This window comes from Hoplias malabaricus, chromosome 10, assembly GCF_029633855.1.
Source record: "Hoplias malabaricus isolate fHopMal1 chromosome 10, fHopMal1.hap1, whole genome shotgun sequence".
Taxonomy (NCBI): Eukaryota; Metazoa; Chordata; class Actinopteri; order Characiformes; family Erythrinidae; genus Hoplias; species Hoplias malabaricus.
Genome location: NC_089809.1, coordinates 35,990,717 through 36,010,759, shown reverse-complemented (window position 1 = coordinate 36,010,759; position 20,043 = coordinate 35,990,717). Strand labels below are relative to the sequence as shown.

Sequence of the window (20,043 nt, the reverse complement as noted above, 5' to 3'; positions counted from 1 at the left end):
TACCTGAAAACATGGAAATCATATAAAATTTGCTGGGAACCTAGGCACTGGTCTGTAGGCAAATAAACACAACCAAGTCAGTATTAGCAGCAGCAGCCTATTCTGTATATTTCACTTAAAAAATGCCAGAGACACATTTTTGTCGGATCAATACTAGGAAAAAAAAGACACAAATATCTTACATCAGTTTGTATCTTGCTTGTCTTTCTATTTTAATATTTGAATTATCTATTCTCTCTTTAGCAATAATAATTTTAGAACTTTTCCTATAGTTTCACAGCTTCAGTAAATTATGGTTCCTACTTACTATCTTTAATTGTAGCTATCTGGTTTACTTAGGCAATTACTAATATATATATATATATATATATATATATATATATATATATAAATAAAATAAAAACGACCCTGTGTGCCCCACAAAAAATACATCAGACCAGGTTTATAATTATCTTCTGTCAGGACTGAGCGGACTGACGGAGGCGGACGCACTTGCAATAACACAGACTTTTATTTATACAAAATATAACAAAAAGAGATATAGACAGAGAGACTTTGACAGAAAGACAATACACAAGGAGCTAACAGAGACCTAGACAAAGGGAGCTAAACAGAATAAACTAGAACTCAGAGACTAAATGGTACAGACAGGCGAAGAGAGAGGCACAAGGAAGGAAACAGACAGATCAGACTGACAAAGGAACAGACAAGATGAAGACTAGGGAGCAAACAACACAAGGAACAGCAGAGACAGACAGATAGACTTGTGCAAAACAAAAGGTGGAATGTCTGAGAAGAGAAGTGAGACAAGGGAACTTAAATACACACAAGGACACCTGAGCCTGATAACGAGGGGGCAGGATTACAAATAACCCTGACAAGGACACTGACGAGGAGGAGGAACAAAGGCGGGACTAGGGCGGAGACATGAACAAAAACAAACAGAGCCATGTGCAAGAGCACCAATGGCGGGGAAAACAGACACGACAGGACAAGGGCGTGATTCTTCAGTTAATATAATGTGAAACTGGATTTATCTTACACATTAGCCACTACATTTGTTTACTATTTTTATAGTACTGAGGGCTGAAAGTAAAACTCCTGTGGTTTCAGCTTTGCTCAGTAATGGCCAGCACAGAGATTTCCAAAGAGGCCCAGTTGCATAAAGTACGAGGAAATGGGTATAAATATTTCAAAGGTCTTGAATATCCTTTGGGATATGGTATAATGCATCAGTGAGATGTGAAGATAATCTTGGGCATCTTGCCCAGCTGTTGTTGTAAATGCACTGAGCACAGATTAAATGAGAACACAAACATTAACACAGCAAATAAAAACAATATCCAGTCAGGTTCAGATGTTTATGGTCAGTGAAACAATTTTCATAATTTTGCCACTTGTTCACCTCTACAATAGATTGGAAACAAAGAAATTAAGATGCTATTGAAGTGTAGACTTTCAGCTTTAATGCAAGGGGTTTAACAAAAATACGTACCTCAAAATACACACATTATTTAACACCCAACAACAGAAAGTCTGATAAAAAAGACATTGTTAGAAAACATCAAGAAGCCTGTCCCATTCAGAACAAAAGATTCTTTGGATGAAGCCAAGATTAAGTTGTACCACGATGGTTAGACGACAAAATGGAGAAATAACGGACGGGCTCATGACCTAAAGCACAACACATCATTAGCAAACGTGGAGAGACATTTATGTCACAGGCATATATTGCTGCTAGGAGAACTGGGTCACTGGTGCTTATTGACAATGACTGCTGAGAGAAGTGAGATGTATTCTTTACAACTTAGAGCCATGCTGTCTGCTTATATTCACTCAAATATGATAAGCTAACACTTCATTGATCCTGAAGGAAGTAGTGTCTCAGTACTGAACATGGTGCACAAGAGAAGACATACAGAAAGAAATAACAATAAATAGTGCAGGGATATATTAGTGGGTTACAGGGCTAATCAAGAGTTGTACAACAGTGCTATGAACCTTAATATATTAAAATTGAGTACATTTCTGCTCTTGTATATGACACGAGCAGGTATTGTGCTAAGAAACAAGTGAAAATATATATTACAACACAACTGAAAAATGTCTATTTACATAAATGACAATGTAAACATCAAAAACAGAGCATCATGATAGTATAACTGACAGTATGGACTGGACATGGAGCATGGTGTAATTCGGCACAGTTCAGACAGCAGGAGATCAGTAGTATCCCTGCAGTAAGGAGACTCTTTGTAAAGCCTTATTGCTGTGGGAAGAAACGACCTCACACGCCATTCCTTAGCACAGCCCAGCTGTATCAGTGATCCACTGAACGGGCTTCTCTGTTTGTCCACTGAAGTGTGCAGGGGGTGTGAGGTATTGTCCATAATTGCCAGCAGCTTGTTAAGTGTTTGTTTTTCTGCCACCACCTCCAGAGTGTCCAGTTTGACCCCAGCAACAGAGCCAGCCTTCTTGATTAGTTTGTTCAGTTTGTTCAGTGCACTTTTGTTGATGCTGTTGCCTCTAGCACTAGCAACAACGGACTGGTAGAATGTCCAAAGGAGTTAAGTGGACACTCCAAAGGACTTCAGTTTCCTCAGAAAGTACAGACAGCTTTGTCCTTTCTCGAACACTGCACAGGTGTTAGAGCTCCAGTCCAGTCTGTCGTCCAAGTGCACGCCCAGGTACTTATAAGTACCAACCACCTCCACTTCCATTCCATCGATGGTGACTGGTGTCACAAAGCAGCTTTACACAGATCTGGGTCCAAGCCTCCTATGAACGAGCCAGGGGCAACAGCGACAAGGAAAAACTCCCTCAGCACGCGAGGAAGAAACCTTGGAAGGAACCAAGACTCATACGGGGAACCCATCCTCCTCAGGTCGACACTGGGGAACAACAACAGAAGTAACAATAACCTACAATAACAATAACTCTACAATAACCTAAGCTAGTGCTGACCTTATGCTGATATTGTGTATTAATATATTTAAAACTAATTTAGTCTATTTACTTATATCATTTGATGCAAAGGGCCTGCTTAAAAAAACAGTAATGTCAAGCAAAAATGTATCATAGAAGATTAATTCTACCAGAAATGTACATTTCATTTATAAAAATGAAATAATAAAATAAAAAATTAAAACATGGGGAAATAAATGTATCTTTTTCTTGAATGTGAGCATTGAATCATATGGAAGATGTGAAACAAATATTGTACCATCTGAGCATGTATTAATGCTTGAATAACATTAATAACAATTTTTAGTGCTATTTCACTCCTATCTTGTCACAGACAAATCTTTATATGTTGTAATGATTTTTTTTACACAAATAGCATTCCTTATTCTAATTTCTAACATGGTATTGTAATTCCCTTAAGAAATATAAGCAAGATTTCGTTCAAGTGTATCACAGAGTAACCACCAAGCACTCAGGTGTGTATATATATATAATGTCCTGTGTGATGGGACTGGCTTCATATAGTTTGATGGAGGAAACGTTTTGTTTTATTTTAGCTTAAATTAAGCATTACTCTTTTAGGGGGCTGAATTCAATCAAATATTACTGACAACTGAAATATTTAAAATATATTTTTATTACAATAAACTTAGAATAAGTGTATATGATTTTTTAAAATAAACAATAAATGGCTGTTGATGCTTAAAAGGTCTGTAAAGCCGGCTTGGAGGGGGTGGGTCTGGGACACCAGATTTCACTGTTGGGCCTTCTGGAGGTGTCGTGGACTTAAATCAGTGATACACTGACACGGGGAGGTGCCTCCCTGCTGACCCTTGTGAAGAGATAGTGATGCAGTGGGTGGGTAGGGTACTCATGTGATGGGCTCATTGGGTAACTGTAGTTGTTAAGGGTAGCTGGTTGCTGATTGGATCATAAACAGCCAAAGCAACCTTAGTGGGTAGGTGTAGGAAATGTTGCTAGATGTAGTTGGTTGCTGATCAAATCATAAACTAATCTCTCGATGAAAACAATTAAATTGTGTAGCTACTGGTAGGAAGAGAGTGGGATGGACCCTATGTGAAGCTCTAATTGGTTGGCATAGGATATTTTACATCTTGTGTATGATTATAGTATAAATAAAAAATAAATTATTTTTTTTATTGAGCTCACTCATTCAAGTAATTCATAATTAATAGTTTCTTCCTATCTTAGCTCTATCCCTTTCTCTCTGAATCTTGTCTTCTCAGCTGCAGTATCTACAGCCCATTAAATACAAATTTTATGGAACTAAGTAACTAATCATTATAACTTAACCAACAATACAAATTACAATTATAAAGAAATGTATAAAAATCATGAATATGCAATGTCCAACCTCAAAAGCAGTGCTAAATAGGTCTGTATAAAAGGGGAATACATTCTAAACTTTTGTCTTTTGTCTAAATATGAACATTTATAGTGTAATTATTGAAATAATATTTTATTATTCCATGCATTGAATACATATTAAATGAAATAAAGATAATAAAAAAGGACAATTCTATTCACTTGTCACAGGCCCCGTCATGTAATGACAGGCCTGATGATCAGTCATTTTAACTGTTATTATTTAGCCTAAACATGCTAGCATCAAACCTATTAGCATGCCAGCAAGGGATATCGGAAACCTTTGTAAACATGCTTTGGGTTTACAATTTCATTCTTTTCTGAGATGTTATAGTGTGACAGGGCCTGATGCATTAAGTCATCCCCATTAAAGGGAAAAAAACACCTTAAAATCATACAACTCATTGAGAAAACTGAACTTTTATCAAATTCTGCATTCCCATTGGTCAAATAATGGAAAGTCTTCTAAGTAATGACCTTTGAGGCACACTGCACATTTTCTAAGGTAGTGTTTTATGTAAACCTGACAGGACATGACAAACCTGAGGACAGCTGTAAAATACTATTTATTTATTTTATGAATAATTCATGTTTTAATCAATAGTTATTGATTAAAGTTAGTTATATATGGTGATGTATTTCCTTATAAAAATGTTATTCCATGCAAATTTGTATAATAAATTTAAAATCTGAGTAATTGATACATTATATATTCTTTTACAGAAAAATTAATACCTTTCTGGTAGAATATCCTAGAAACACAGCATTAGCTGGCCAGAATTGAGTCAAGTGCTTGTTTCCTAAAGCAGGATAAATGAGTTAGCTAGATAAATTAACTTAAACCCAGAGTTAATCCAATAGGAAAGACCCTCAACTCTTTAAAAAGAACATTCTTATTGGATACATTTGACTACGCACTTTTCTGAATAAACTGAAAAATCCTGGGTGGTGTAAATCAACACTTCTCAGTTAGCAAAATAATTTAAGCATCAAGTTGTGGACTGCCCAGTTTTTCTGGACAGGCTTTTGGCTTCATTTAAACTTGTTTTAATTAACAGTTATTGCTCTGTAATAAGAAGTAATACCAGGTCTGCGTAAAGTTTGAACACATTTGCAAATTATGTTGTCAGTTCTGCCTCTGCAATGCCCCTCTGTTTCAACTGCTATGGGCACAGATGACGTGTTATTGCCCCATGTTTTGCAAATCAGTCAGCCATTACTGCCCCCTGCCAAAACCCATTAATTCATAAATATGAGAAATAAACAAGTGTGAGAGAGTATTCTGGAGCCAGTTTGGTCTATATTTTCTCTTCTCAAAGTTTTACTAGGGGTAGAGCTAGCAGTTTTGCTTTGGACGTGCACTGTGTTCATTTACTTAATTTTATCTAATTAATAAACAGTAATATGAAGAACCTGTTGTTCTAGCAGTGGCAGGTGAACTAAGTAGCTGAACAACAATAACACATTTCTGGTTAAACTGAAAAATCCTGCTTTGTGGATTATCCCCCTGGCACTGGAGTGGGTGGAGCTGTTGGAACAGTAGTTAACAGAATAAGTTATTACTGGTGTCATGTTAATGCTTTTGTGTTCTGTTTAACTTCTGTGTTTTGCTTCAGTGTATTTTTTTTCTTCTGTAAACCTGTTGTGTTTTCAACTTATGTTAGTTATGAAGCAAATATATATCCACATTAAAGTGATTGAACTTTCCTTTATCGAAGTGACACATCGAAATATCAAACCCATTTATTTGAGGATTTCGCTTAGCTGACTACATTACCCACAAGCCCTTCACATCACGTGGATGGGTAGTGCGCAGTGACGTCACGGCGTGTTGTCGCTGAACACAGCGGTGAATCGGCACAAGGATATTCCTCAGGCGCGCATTAGGAGCCGTTATTTTCTATCGGCCTGGACCTGTTTACAAACACAGTCGGCGTATCAAGTCTTCGGGAGTCCTCGGTACCAGGGTTATCCGCGGGGAGAATGGAGACCTATTTACGGAGCTGTCGCGACGTGCTTCAGGTAAAGAACGGGCACGAGGCTTCACGCGCTCCTTACTAAATCGAGCACGCTTTCGGTTGGTAGACCCACAGGGTTTGTGTCGTTATCACGGGGCCTGTGTTTACACGGTCTCCGGACAGCGCCTCGCCGTGGCTGTGTGTTAAGTCTGAAGGAGAGAGAGAGAGACGGAGAAGGGCGCGGAGAGAAAAGTTACTGAACATTGATCAGCGTACTCTCGCCTGTGTACTGCGCACGCGCAGACTCGCTGTGTTGAACATGAGCTGCGTCCACGAGTTTACTACTGTCATTTTTAAATGAGAAAACAACGCATTTTTTCCGCCTGGTTTGTGATATTTAAATTACACTTAAAACCGCAGCTTTTCATCTGATTTACATATTTAGGAGTGGTTTCCAAAAATAAAAATACTTTGATGTTGTGGCTTAAAGGGGACACCTTCACGCACAGGATTTATTAATCTATTAATGTGCAGTTAGTCCCTGCTTTTGTCTCAATTTACCCCTCCAACACTCACCTGCGCTCGAGAGCTCTGCCCTCCGATTTCACAGGCTTAGTTTCTTATATTTATGTCGTAAGAAACCCTGGCTGTCTTCATCTGCCTGATAGAGGTTGTCTTTGGCTTTGAAACACTACAGTTTCATACCAGAAATGCTCAGCCATGGCACTGACTGCTCATTTACATGTGATATGTCTTCTAGAAAATAAAGACAGCTGTGTTTGGGTAGAACTGTATGCCACGTTCTTCCTATAAACAAACAGCACTGGTGATAATTTGTGAAAATCTTCTGTCGTCTAATTAAAACAGGGCACTTTCCCTTTTTGCCTCTGGCTTACTCTGCACATGACGCTGAAGTCAGCTTCCTAGCTTCTTAGTCTGTTTCTGTTCCAACTTAAAAGCTGCAGGAGTTACATTCTGGCAACTCATTTCATTTTCATTGCCTCATATGTTTGCAGATCGACTGGGGTAGCTATTTCCAAATTTTTGGATGGGTCAGAGGTTCAGGGGTAAATAGTTTGAAATAACATTTACAGAAAGTCTGATTTCTATGCAGTGATAAGTACCAAAAGTCATTTTCTCCAGAACAGATTCTGTACGTATCTTCTGATTTTATATATGCATTGTTGATAATGTGAACATTATCTAAAATCTGAAACAATACATTTTGTTTGAGCACTACACTGCCTGTCCAAAATGTGCACATTCTAATAATCTTTTTATAGTTCGTTTTATCAGCACCACTGACAAAACAGGTCAATTAGTCAATCAAAATGTATTTGAGCTATTTTAACTGATGTATTGCAAAGCAGCTTTACAGAATCAGTATCAGAACAATAGACGACAGTGTGAACGAGAAAGCCCCAGGTGAGCAAGACAAAGGCGATAATGGCACAGAAAAAAACCCTTGAGGCTGGAGAAAGAAACCTTGGGAAAGACCAAGACTCACAAAAGGGAACCCCGTCCTCCTCTGATCCATCTCATTCTTAGTTCTAGTTCTAGTAGTCTAGTAATCAGTTGTACAATTACAGAATGTAGTCCATCTGTTGTTGGGTTTCAGTTCATACTCTGCCTTGTAGTGACACTGATGTAGTGGTGGTGGCGACTTAGTGTGTGTTGTGCTGGTACAACTGGAGCAGTTACAGCAGAGCTGTTGGAGTTTGTAAATCCCTACTGCTGGACTAAGAATAGTCCACCAACCAAAAATATCCAGCCGACAGCATCTTGTGTCCACTAATGAAGGGCTAGAGACAACCAACACAATCTGTGTCAGCTACTGTCTCTGACTTTACATCTACAAGGTGGCCCGACAAAGTAGATGTGTCTAATAGAGTGGGGGCCCTTTGTACGTCAAGGAACATGGTAGAAGGTGGCTACAGATGGACTAGTCTGTAGAATATATGTACAGTCTGTAAAACATTAGTTTTGCTGATTTAATTAATGTGCTACTCATTGGCCACAAGTTAACACAGTTCCCTGAGGTTTTAATGAAACACCTGTAGCATGCTTTGGTCAAAAAACCACAAGGATCAAGCAACACAGCACTTTTCCTGTTTAGAATGACTTGTTACAGCCTTGTGTTGAGAATGAGCCTCTGTTTAGTTTTAAACAAGAGAGCTCAGGATTGAGGTGCAAGGAGCAGAAACGCTGGACTTTTTGTCATTTTTGCTTTGTTTTCTTTATATTCTGTTTTTGTTTTCTTCATACTTAAAGAAATTAATGTCCTAATGCAAGTCAAAATTATTTTATATTAATATGTCTCCTTTTAAGGGGCATTAATTGCGGCAGACATCTGCTTCCTAAAACAACCTCTGTGAACAATTTTGTTTCATTAAGTTATTGTGAAGCAGTACTGTTCGTATTTGTATTTTTATATCTTTAAATTATTAAGTTAATTATCCATTTTTTAATGTGGAATTTGCATTTAACAAGATGGTCACATGCAGAGAATTGTAGTTTTTTTTTAAATCCATAATTTAGATGAATTGTTAACAAAGTGAAGTGAAGTGGTTCGCTGGAGAGATACCCACAGGACTTTTGATTTCTTTACATTTGTGGTGATTGGATCCAGGAGTCACAATGTCAATAAACTGTAGTCATTGTATTCAGTATCTTGTCCATTGAACCCAATTGACTTCTGCCTTTTAACATCTTCTGTTCTGCCAGTGTGCCTCTTTGTTATATTGTATAGTTAAAAGAAGTTTTGGATCATAAACTTATATCAAAGCTAACATTGTGTAATTGCTGTCCAGTCAAAAACATGTATCTCCATTATTGTCCATTTTATTTTACTATACATTTGAACACAGCTCCTTCACACTCTGAAAATTTAATGATGAATAGAACAATAGAAACACTCCAAAATTACTTGAAATAAAATCTTTTTACCTTGACTTCCACTGAAATTAAGGAAGGGTTTGTCCTTCTTCTGTAAAGTTGCTATTTTGGGAGATACATGTTTCTGATTGGACAACGACAACAACAACATTCATATTCTGGTTCCTGTTGCAATCACTGTGAACCATTCTGACTTGGACCTTTCTTTAATATGGAGCATTTCGCATTGAATTTATCACAAGATGTGCATACGATATAATGATTTAAGTATGCAGTAATATCGAGAAACCTGTGGAAATACTCTAAGTCTGAAGTCAACAGTGTAAAAGACAATTTAAGAAACAGCCTGCGAATGTCTGGGCTTCCACAGCATAACCTTAAGTGGAAACAAGAAGCCTGCTTGGTTAAGAAAACAGTAGATAACTGCCTCAGTGTTCACAAGATTGCAGCAGTAAGTATTCAGTCTATTATTGGCTATAGTCATATTTTTAGAAGCTTACTGTCATCTGGTGGAATATGCTCTTGCAAATGTATTTTCCACTAAAAACATTCATGGAAAAGAGGTGCATGCTTTGTGTTATTTTGTCTTTCTTAGTCTCCTTTCTTTTTTTGTTTTTGTTTTATTTTTTTAAGTAATCTAATTGTGATAATTTTTTGTAAAATGCCCCTGCTCTTACAGTTTTGTTATCAGAAGTAAAGGTATAAAGGTTATAGTAAGTGAAGTTATTATGCCCTCTGTGCATTGTAAAGCCTGCAGTAAAATCCTGTTTGTAAATGACTCAAATGTCATAGTCTGGAAATCACAGACGTGCTGATATACAGTATAACAGATTGACCTTGAGAGTAATATTGCTTTTACACAACAGTTCTACAAGTGCCATTTATTAATAACAAGCAGCAACAGATTATTTGTTTGATTATATTGTCATTTATTTGGCTCCGCCCACACAAGAATTCCAAAACTGGACTGGGAATTGACTTTTGCCAAGCAACACAAACATTCTGTTGCACATTAGTATGCTACTGTGTGTAGGACTATGTTGCAGGAAGCCAGCAGCTTTGTATAAATCCCATTTATCTCTTTAAGGCTGTGTTCAGACGGCGGAGTGGATTCTGTAAAAATATCAGTGCAGAAACCAAGAGTGATTCAACCTTTACAAACCGAGAAGGAGGGGTTTTTGGGCAGTGTTTAGGGACTTTTCCACTCAAGGTGAGAAATGTCCTGCCATATATATAATGGTGTTTTGAGAGGAATAAACTCTATCATCTGAATAGATTCTAATGATTTTAAGCCTGAGACTGCTGCTGGTCTTGTAGAGCTCCTGTCTTGTGTGATATAGCTTAATTAGTGGTTAATAGAATAATGGGAAATTATACTTATAGGGGTGAACAAGGCTTAATCCCCGCCTGGGAAAACACTCCATAGACCCTCTGCTGTTATATTCTATATCAGCACTAATGGAGTGTCTCTAGTCCAGTCAAATAACCTGGTCTGAATTAACATTAGTCTAAATGTTTTTGTATAAATTTCCATTATAGAGACTTCACAAAAGAGGAACTGACAGAAAGAGAATCCTCTTTTGAAATGCAGTCACTAGGAGATGAGCCAAAGGAGCATGAGCACATTGTCATCAGTAGCAGAAGAACTGGCTCAGCAGAAATATGTTATCACCACACTCAGCTGATCTACCCACTCATTAGACCTGTTTTAGTTATAAAATCTCAGAACAACTTATATTTTGTGTTAGCTTCTTTTTTTTCCCCAAGAAATTGACCCATATTACCTGTTTGTACACTTTTGCTTGGGCAGGGCTTGTTAAATTGGGGTGTGGAAGAGCCTAATGTCCAGTTTTTAATCCATTGTTTTATACTGTAGGGTCACATGAAGAACAGCTCTGGGTTGCTTCATGTGGTGCTGGGGAATGAAGCTTGTGATATGGACTCTATGGTGTCAGCCCTCACCTTTGCCTATTTTCTGTCAAAGGTGAGTAACTCATTATCTTTGTGTGGACCTAGATGTAGTATATAAGATTTAGTGTCTAAGTGTGGAATGCTTTGCATTTCCAAATATGGCATGGAAGTGTTTATCCTGGCTGCTGTGTTTTACTGAAGTCCTCTGTGTTTTATTTCTAGACACTAGACTCTGGGAAAGCAGTAGTGCCTGTTATGAACATCCCACGAGCAGAGTTCTCCCTGCGCTCTGACAGTATTTTCCTGTTGAGAGAGACTGGCTTATCTCAGGATTACCTGTTGTTCAGGGATGAGGTGGATCTCCATGGCCTGCAAAAGCTGGCCATTACACTAGTGGACCACAACGTTTTGCCTGAGTATGTTTTCTGACACACGGCATTGGTTTTGGGGTGTATATATTTGTATGTTGTCATTTTTCATAACCATTTTTCTTCTTAAGAACAATTTTAGATTTTTGTTTTGCTAAAATGTCACAATTATATACTAAACAGGTTTGATTTGAATCAGATGGAAAATTTTCAGAGGCTTTTTTACACCTGCTGCTGAATCCCAGTGACCAAATTACCCACTTATAATAAATGTGGCCCCTAGAATTTCTAAAACTGAAAAAAGTCATTTGGGAAAGGGTGTGTGCATAACATAAGCTTCCTCTGCTTCTTATCCACTTCACTTTGATAGGACACATTCAGATGGATAATTACTGGTTTTCATAAAACACAGGAAGTGAAAGCATTTCAAAATACTCAAGGTGGTTTATACGAAATACAATTTTTCCTTTAAAATTATACCTTTTAAAATACAATCTGGAAAGGTAAAATGTTAATTAAAATAACAAACAGATTCAACATTTTATGTTAAACAGAAACGGGAGTTTCCGAAGAAGAATGTTTGTTTATATGGAGAACACAACTATCCACTACATCATCATGTACATGGAGAGAACATTGTTGGAAGAACCTAATAAGATTTTGTTGTCACTCCTAAAATTAGTAGTAAATTTATGTCTGAACCACAACCACGTTGGAGAAAACGTGGAACAGTAAATGTAAGCCATTCTCGTGTGTTTTTGGTTCTGTTCTGACATTGAACCAATGATTCTCTGGGAGAGGTTATGGTCATACGACATACCTAGGCCATGTACAGTGATGTAAATAGTGAGTGAAATATATGCCATGGAACAGTTGACTTTTATGATAAGATCACAAGCAGAAAAATATCAAGAGTAGCTGCGCTAATGAGAAGACAACACAAAAATGTTGGAGATCTGAAATTATTTCACACTTAGTGATGGCAAAGCAGGCTGCAGGGAGAACCCAAGAGCAGTGAGAATGCTGCACTGTTTTGACTGGTCCTCAAACAAGGTGGACGTTTCTTCACTCAAAGTTTATTTTCCTCTCTGGAAGTGTTTTTCCTTTGAGAGAGCACTGTTCGTTGTCTGACATGATTTTTCCTAAAACTAAATTATTTTCTCTGCTCGTGAATATTGAATGGGATCCAATGCCATAGATCAGGCCGCTGTTCTTAAATAAACACTGGATATAACGTAATAACTGAAACTGTCTTTCCAAAGATGCACAACACTATGCAACTGCATATCAAGAGCTTGTTGCAACTCATGTAAATAGATAGATACTTTATTGATCCCAGAGGGAAATTCAAATTATTCCATTATTACTATTACACAATGCTCCTGATTGCTTAATTCTAATAATTGGTATTGACAAGAACAAAAACTTTTTTTAAATTTATCTACTCTACCCGCTCTCGTTTGTTGGTTTATTTGATGGATTTCTTATGTATATGTATTATTTTTTGGTGTACAGTTTAAATAAATACATTTTATACTGAAATTGTAGATATATGTCATCAGTTAAGCGGTTGTTATAATAGCTGTATATGATATACCACTTTACTGCTGGTAGATAAGTGTGTGCAGTAGTACTGTATGCTGTCTAATATAATATTTGATGTCCTCTTTGCAGAGCTGACAGCGCTTTAGAAGAAACTGTGGTGGAGGTAATTGACCATCATCGTCTAGAGCGTGCCCCCTCTCCCGCTTGCCCAGTTACAGTGGAGACAGTGGGTTCCTGTGCCACGCTGGTGACCGAGCGCATTGTTCAGAAGGCACCTGAGGTGCTGGACCAACAGGTGGCACAACTCTTATATGGTAAATACTTTTGCATTTGTCCTAGTACAGAAGGATAAAAATAATTGACCAGGTTTTAGTAAACAACATTCTGCTCTTACATATTGTAATAGAGCCACTCTGCCTAAGCATTATAGTGTGGCAGGCATTTTATCTACTGTCATATAATGAGCATTTTATTCTATTTGTAAACTCAGAATTGAAAACAATACAAAAAATGATTTGTTTTTTGTTTGTTTGAATTAATTTTAATATATGCATCTCCTTCCGAAATTTGGGAGTGAGGCCTGTTCTTTTCGACACCTTTTCTTTTTTACAAAGATTAATGATTGTTTTAAAATTTAACATTTGCCATTTCCTTATTTAGTTCCCACAGGGCCTTCTTTGCTGCATTTTGCAATTTGTAATGCACCACACTAATTTTAGGCAATGGGTGGGCCGGTCTGGCATATGCACTTAGATTACACAGGCTTGCAGCAAAATATGGCTTACCTTTAAGTCAAAATAAGTTTGGACATTCCTGAAAAAGACATAAAGCAGAATATGTTCTTCCTCAGTGTGTATAACTTTCATTGTTTCTTTTGTCAATACAGATGTTAACCATTCTGTGGATATTAAGATACCCTCATACCATGACAAACTCTGACTTATGAACTTTACGCGGGTAGCAACTGATGATCCTGTTTAGATGCGAATGCAAAAGTGTACAATGTTATTGGACAGCAATCTGTCAAATCCTCCTGAGCTCAGGGTGTGGTGTGGTATGATTAAATTTAATGTGGTGCTGTAATGTTCAGCCTTTCCTTTTACACACTGATTTATTCTGGTTTCTTAGAATTTTTTGATGCTGTGCTCTTTACAGAGATAAATTCCCAAAATCCTTGCTACTGTTCACTGATTTTTTTTTCTCAGTTTAGCAAGCCTCAATACATCTTTGAACACATAGGACTTGGCCTTTCCATTATATTCTTTATACAGTTTGAGTCAGAAGTCACAGGGCACCCTTTTATCTGAATACTCCAGCAAGTAATGTCTGGAACATGGCCGCTATCTTGAAAGCCACTAAATTGGATCGAGGGCAAGTTTTCCCAACTGGAATGTGGTCTTGGAGCATATCAAAGAAATAAAATGGTGTCCTGCGACTTTTGACTCTTCCTGTGTTTTAAAGCAGGGATTTTATAGCAGTGTAAGATTTTTGTCAACATTTCACAAAGTTTGTAGATCTTTAATTTAGACTGTGTTACAGGCATCAACTTCGTAATTAACATTTATTAAAACTTTAAAGGTTAATGTTAAAAAAAGTGCAATTAAAATATTAGCTCAAATATTATTTGCCTATGTGTCAATGCTTTCTGACACATTTATGTAGGACATGATGTTTGCTTTGGTTCACAACTTCATGAAAACCGACATGGTTTCTTAACATTGCAGACAATTTCAGCTGTCACTGAGAAAAAGCAAGATGATTCAATACTAACTGGTGTCATCCTACCAGCTCAAGTGTGAATCCCCAGGCACTTTCCTGCCACAATAATTGAACAAGATTATTACCAGGCTCCATGGCAATTTTCAACATGAACGCTTGTGCTCACAGACCAGTCTGTTGTTTACTCGGCCTGGAGCCAAATGGGTGAGCTCGGGGTGCTTATTATAGACACAGAACTGCTAGAGTCAGATGAGACACCAATACAGATTTAATCTTCTCTTTTTAAAGACAAGATTCCAAGCGAACAATTTGCTTGATTTACTGCGAATTATGATTACTCTGAGGTGTCATTTTTATATTTTTGGGGATATACGGTACTCTGGAAAAGTTTTAGGCACCAGAGATTGAGATTTAAAAAGCTATTTATCTGAGCAGTAAGTAACAAACATATAACAATATTCCAGTGAGTGTGATATTCTGTGTGTGAATGTGTTGGTTTAAATTGTCCAAATCTCTTCTTGTGGCAGTCTGTATTATTTGAATTGTTGGCCTATTTAGGGTCACATTCGAGAAGTAGTACAAGCAGAAACTCTCCTTATCACTTAGTGAACGGATGAAGCAAAACAGTTCTTGGATAATTACAAGGACTTAAGGAAATGCTATTATTTTTGTGACATCACAGAGATGATTTATTCAAATAGATGTCTAGTGTAGCCCAGATTGTACATATTGCTTCTGGATTTAAAAATATTTAAATACATGTGATTTTCTATGATAGAAGTGTTTAAAAATAAATTATTTAATAATGTCTTTACTATATTAAATAACCCGAAAAATGTACTTTTACCTTGTTATCAGGCACAATTATCACTGACTGTGTTAATATGGCACCCGAGGCAGGAAAAGTCACACCAAAGGACAGCCAGTATGCCATTCTTCTGGAGACACGCTTCCCTAAGCTTCCCCCGAGGAATATTCTTTTCCAGTCCCTGCAGAATGCCAAGTTTGATGTGTCAGGTAAGCTATAAATAATGGGACCACACAGGATATGTGTTGAGTGAATAAAAATATTATTGTCCAGTACTGGCTGAAACACTGAAAGTATCCTGTGGATTAGGCCTCACCACAGAGCAGATGTTGTTAAAGGACATGAAAGCCGTATCGGGTGGAGATTTAAGACTGGCTGTCAGTGTCATCTACATGACACTTGAAGTAAGTTTGTGATGCTTGTTTCACTTCTGGTTTTCTACCCATTCTTTTAGTAAATCTACAGTCTTATTTCAAGAGGCCATAAGGTTAAAGTAACTGTGTCACAGGAGTCCGTAATCATTTTCTCTTTTCCACTAGGGTAGTGAAGTTCCATATTCTTGTGGCTAATTTTCTCAGGCATGAAGTAGATTCCTTAGCAGCAGTAAAGAGTAAATGTATGTACTCCCTAGCTTCCCCAGCAACAGGTAGTGTCGCTGTCACACAGCGTCAGGGTCCTGGGGTTGTGGGTTCGAGCCCTGCTCCGGGTGATTGTGGGTGCTCGGGTTTCTTCCCATGGTCCAAAAACACATTCTTAGGTGGATTGGCTGCTCAAAAGTGTCCATAGGTGTGAGTGAATGTGTGTGTGTGTGTTTGTTGCCCTGTGATTGACTGTCGCCCCCTCCAGGTCATGTTTTTGTCTTTAACCCAGTGATTCCAGGTAGGATCCGGACCCACCACAACCTTGAATTGGAAAAGCAGTTACAGACAGTGAATGAATTCTCAGTGGAATAATAATCAATTCAAGTAATGTTTTAAAGGCATTCTCTTGACTTTCATCTCACTATGTTTAATTTTGTTTGTTGTATTTGTAGCCTTTCCTGCAGAGACCAGGCTTACAGCAGGAGCTTTGTGAGTTCTGTCATAAATACAGCTACAACCTGGTAGTGGCCATGGCCATCTCATTCATAGACAATAAGGAGCCTTTCCGACAGCTTGCCGTTTACAGTTCCAGCACGCTGTACAGGGATGAGGTACTTCAGAAACACTTCAGTTTAGACAATTAAAAACATACTCAACTTATACTTTTTGTCAGTTTATCAATATTTTATTTAAACCCATTTCTATTTTTAATACTCCCTTAATTCTTTATCGTATTTCCTTCACATTATAGGTTAGTAAAGCACTGGAAAAAGCACGAAACCCCAATCTGGATCTTAGTCCTATGAGCAGCCCCTATCAGGACGTGAAGACGTTTATTCAGGGTAACACCCTGGCCTCTCGCAAAAAGGTACTACCTATCATTTCAGACTTCTTGAAAGACAGGGAGTGGAAAATGGCACAAGGCAGCAACCTGGAAGACTTGGACTTGGAAGATGACTGCATAGATCCGAGTGACTCTCCTCAGTTCTGTGAGGATCCTGCCATGGAAGAGGACTCTGGCGTCCCTCCAACACCCATGAACAGTCTAGTGGAGGGCTGTCCTTTGGACAATGGCCTTCCCAAGATCAATACAGAGGTACTAGTAGAAAAAGTCAGCAAGATAGCCAGTGAAGAGGACAGGCCCTTTGAAGAACAATGACCACACACTCACTGTGTTACTGACCCCTACGGCTTCTGAGGATTTAATCTGCTGGTTAACACCAGTTTTTATTATTGTTTGAGAGTATGCACTGCATAAAGAGAATCACAGGGCACAAAAGACAAAAAAGTTTTTTGTCTGGTGCGGAAAACTGACTGTAATTCTTTGGCAAAGTAAAGTTTCTGGTTCTTTTTTTAATGTAAGTGAAGGCATGACTTACATGAAGCACAGAAACCTTCTAGTTAGTGTTTATTCTGTTTTAGAATTGGTTCAGAATTCCGTATATTATAATGTTTCAGTAATGCACTCGCTTGTTTTGCATTATTTTTGGCCCAGTTGGTCATGCCTTGGACCCTCAGCACATGATGTTCTGCAAGTTGATAAAGCAAATTTCAGGTCCTCTCTTTCTCATAATAGACCATTTAGAACTAAAAAATGCAGCTAAACAAGGGAATTAAGGTACAAATAGGCTGGCTAAACTAGACGCGATGTACTATATCCACTACTAGCACTGCATAGATTTCCTTTGATCTGGTAATATGCTTTAATTTAGTCTGTACGTGTGCTGTCACATATATTTCAGCATGTTCAATGCACATCTTTTATATGCTTTTAATTACGATTGCCTACAAATGCCTAAATACATGAATCTGAATATTAAAAATGTCTCATTGTTATCTGACTTGAGATTTAAGGCTTGCTGTTGTAGCCATAGTGCATCAATACTTGGTTCTGTTTAATCTTAGTTCATATTATGGGCCATTGCATTACAGAATGATGATTTTTTTTGTATTTCTCATAGCACACTGTATAAATATGTAGCAGTATTAATACCACAGTTGCCATTATTCATTCCGCAGCTACTTTTTTCTTTCCCAGAATAGTATTGGGTAGACTGTTTTAATTGTGCTCAAAGCATCCTCATTTATGAATTCAACTGCTGTATTTAATAGTAAGCTAGGGCTATAGAACCGAGTGTGTGTTGGTAATCTAAGACTGACGTTACATTTCTTAGCACACAATGCACATGCATGGTTCACATTGCTGATTCAGATGCAGATCGACACTAATGGTTATAACTGATCCATGTCCTCAAATGCATAGTATAAGGGAGACTTTAAAAGCATAATTGATGTTCAAGAGGCTGTCAAATATAAATTAGTCCTAGTTTGCTAAGTTACTTAACTTTTGCTTAGTTCTCTTACAAGATGTAGTAACAAGGTAATTGTTCAATTTTTTTTTAGATAATTAGTAAAAAATCCCTGGATTTTGTTAAATGTTTTTCAATATTTATTCCAATATTGATACCTTGACTAGACTTTGTTGATCTATTTTGTTTAATATATATTTCTTTTATATTACAAACCAAAGTTGGGTGGATATTAACTGAAGTGGACTGCAGAATAATCAAGAAGTCGATGATGAACCGCATGCGTGTTGTTCAGGCAGCCAATCACCAATCTTGTTTTTTTTTTTTTTTTAGGATGTTTATTGGCTCCTGGATTCTGATTATTTGGGTAATAAAATTAAAAAGTAGAAAGTTGTTAAGGCAGTTATTCTATTCAGTACTGTTAGAACACAGCAAACCCTTAGTGATGCTAAGGGTAATTTTTATAACCTTTTGCCTTTGTGAACGATATCAAAAGTTCTTATTATGAATCACCTGCATCTTTCAGTTTGCAAAGAGATTAAACCATTAAATACCAAAGAAATGCTGCACGCTTTAGCCTACCCTGTGTGACAGGGCTTTGCAGATGGGCATGTGCTGATCCCTGCATAGCTTTATTATGGCAATGTTTCATTTTTCTAAGATTAATTTAGGCGTTAATTTTTGCTCTTCCACTGATCATTTTTCTTTGTTTGCATGTCATTGTACCATTTGGTAGGAAAAGTGCTCAATATATTTGTATTTATTTTTCATTTCTTTTGAACATACAATGATTAACAAGTGTTACTCGCATGCCAAAAGGATATATTTATTCTGACATAATCAAAAGGATTTTAATTCTCCTGTTAATTTTGTAAAATAATGATATTTGAAGACAACTGCGTCGATAACAAGTCACTAATTGTGGTACTGGCAGTTCCGGGACAAAACACAATGTTTGGATTTTGTATTTGAAGAAGGGTTCGTAACGGGAAGTGTTTCAGTAATGTCTGTCAAGCAGATTTTCAGAAATGTGTTGAGATGTTAGTACAAGTTGTGTTTTCATAGTCGTAGACGTAAAATTATTAACAAATTGTAATTTAATCACTGTGAATTTCTCTGTCTTATTGAAGACGTGGAGCTACATCTGTGTGTGTAAAATTATTATTTTAAACTTCTAATGCATAGGCTGGGATCTCTGTGGGCTTTCTGTGTTTTGTTTAGAGAGACTGGGCATAGCAGGAATATAGCTTCAACAATCAGACACGTCAGCTAAGCCACAGCAAGGTATTATATGTATAAACACATTAGACCAGTGGTAGTCAAACAGGTCCTCGGGACCCTCCCACATGGTCGACTTTCTGTGTCTCTATGCATTGAGAGTTGGGTTAGAGTAAATGTGGGTGTCTAGGGCTGAGCTGGTTTTTGAAGCACTGTACTAGACTATGTCTGAGCAGATTTAAATTAATCATATGAATCATATGAAGGTGTTTTAAGTAAAGCCAGACAATCAATGAGCACATCTTTGTCAGTGTTGGTGCTCTGTGTTAATTTGTTTAAAATTTTCTTTGAAACTCTGTATTGTGACTCAATTGTTACAAA

At 37.4% G+C, this 20,043-nt stretch overlaps 1 protein-coding gene across 2 annotated transcripts; it reads left to right on the top strand.

Annotated features, from left to right (window-relative positions):
* Positions 1–6,149: 6,149 nt before the first annotated feature.
* Positions 6,150–20,023, top strand: prune (prune exopolyphosphatase). 2 transcript variants are annotated; one of them, XM_066684097.1, is made up of 9 exons: positions 6,150–6,372; positions 10,291–10,413; positions 11,080–11,187; positions 11,337–11,530; positions 13,157–13,341; positions 15,605–15,763; positions 15,864–15,958; positions 16,588–16,746; positions 16,887–20,023. In XM_066684097.1, the coding sequence occupies exons 1-9, from the start codon at positions 6,334–6,336 to the stop codon at positions 17,292–17,294; spliced, it is 1,470 nt and encodes a 489-aa protein (XP_066540194.1). In that variant the 5' UTR covers positions 6,150–6,333; the 3' UTR covers positions 17,295–20,023. The 2 variants fall into 2 exon arrangements, with proteins under 2 accessions (XP_066540194.1, XP_066540195.1); XM_066684098.1 differs by lacking the exon at positions 10,291–10,413.
* Positions 20,024–20,043: the final 20 nt, after the last annotated feature.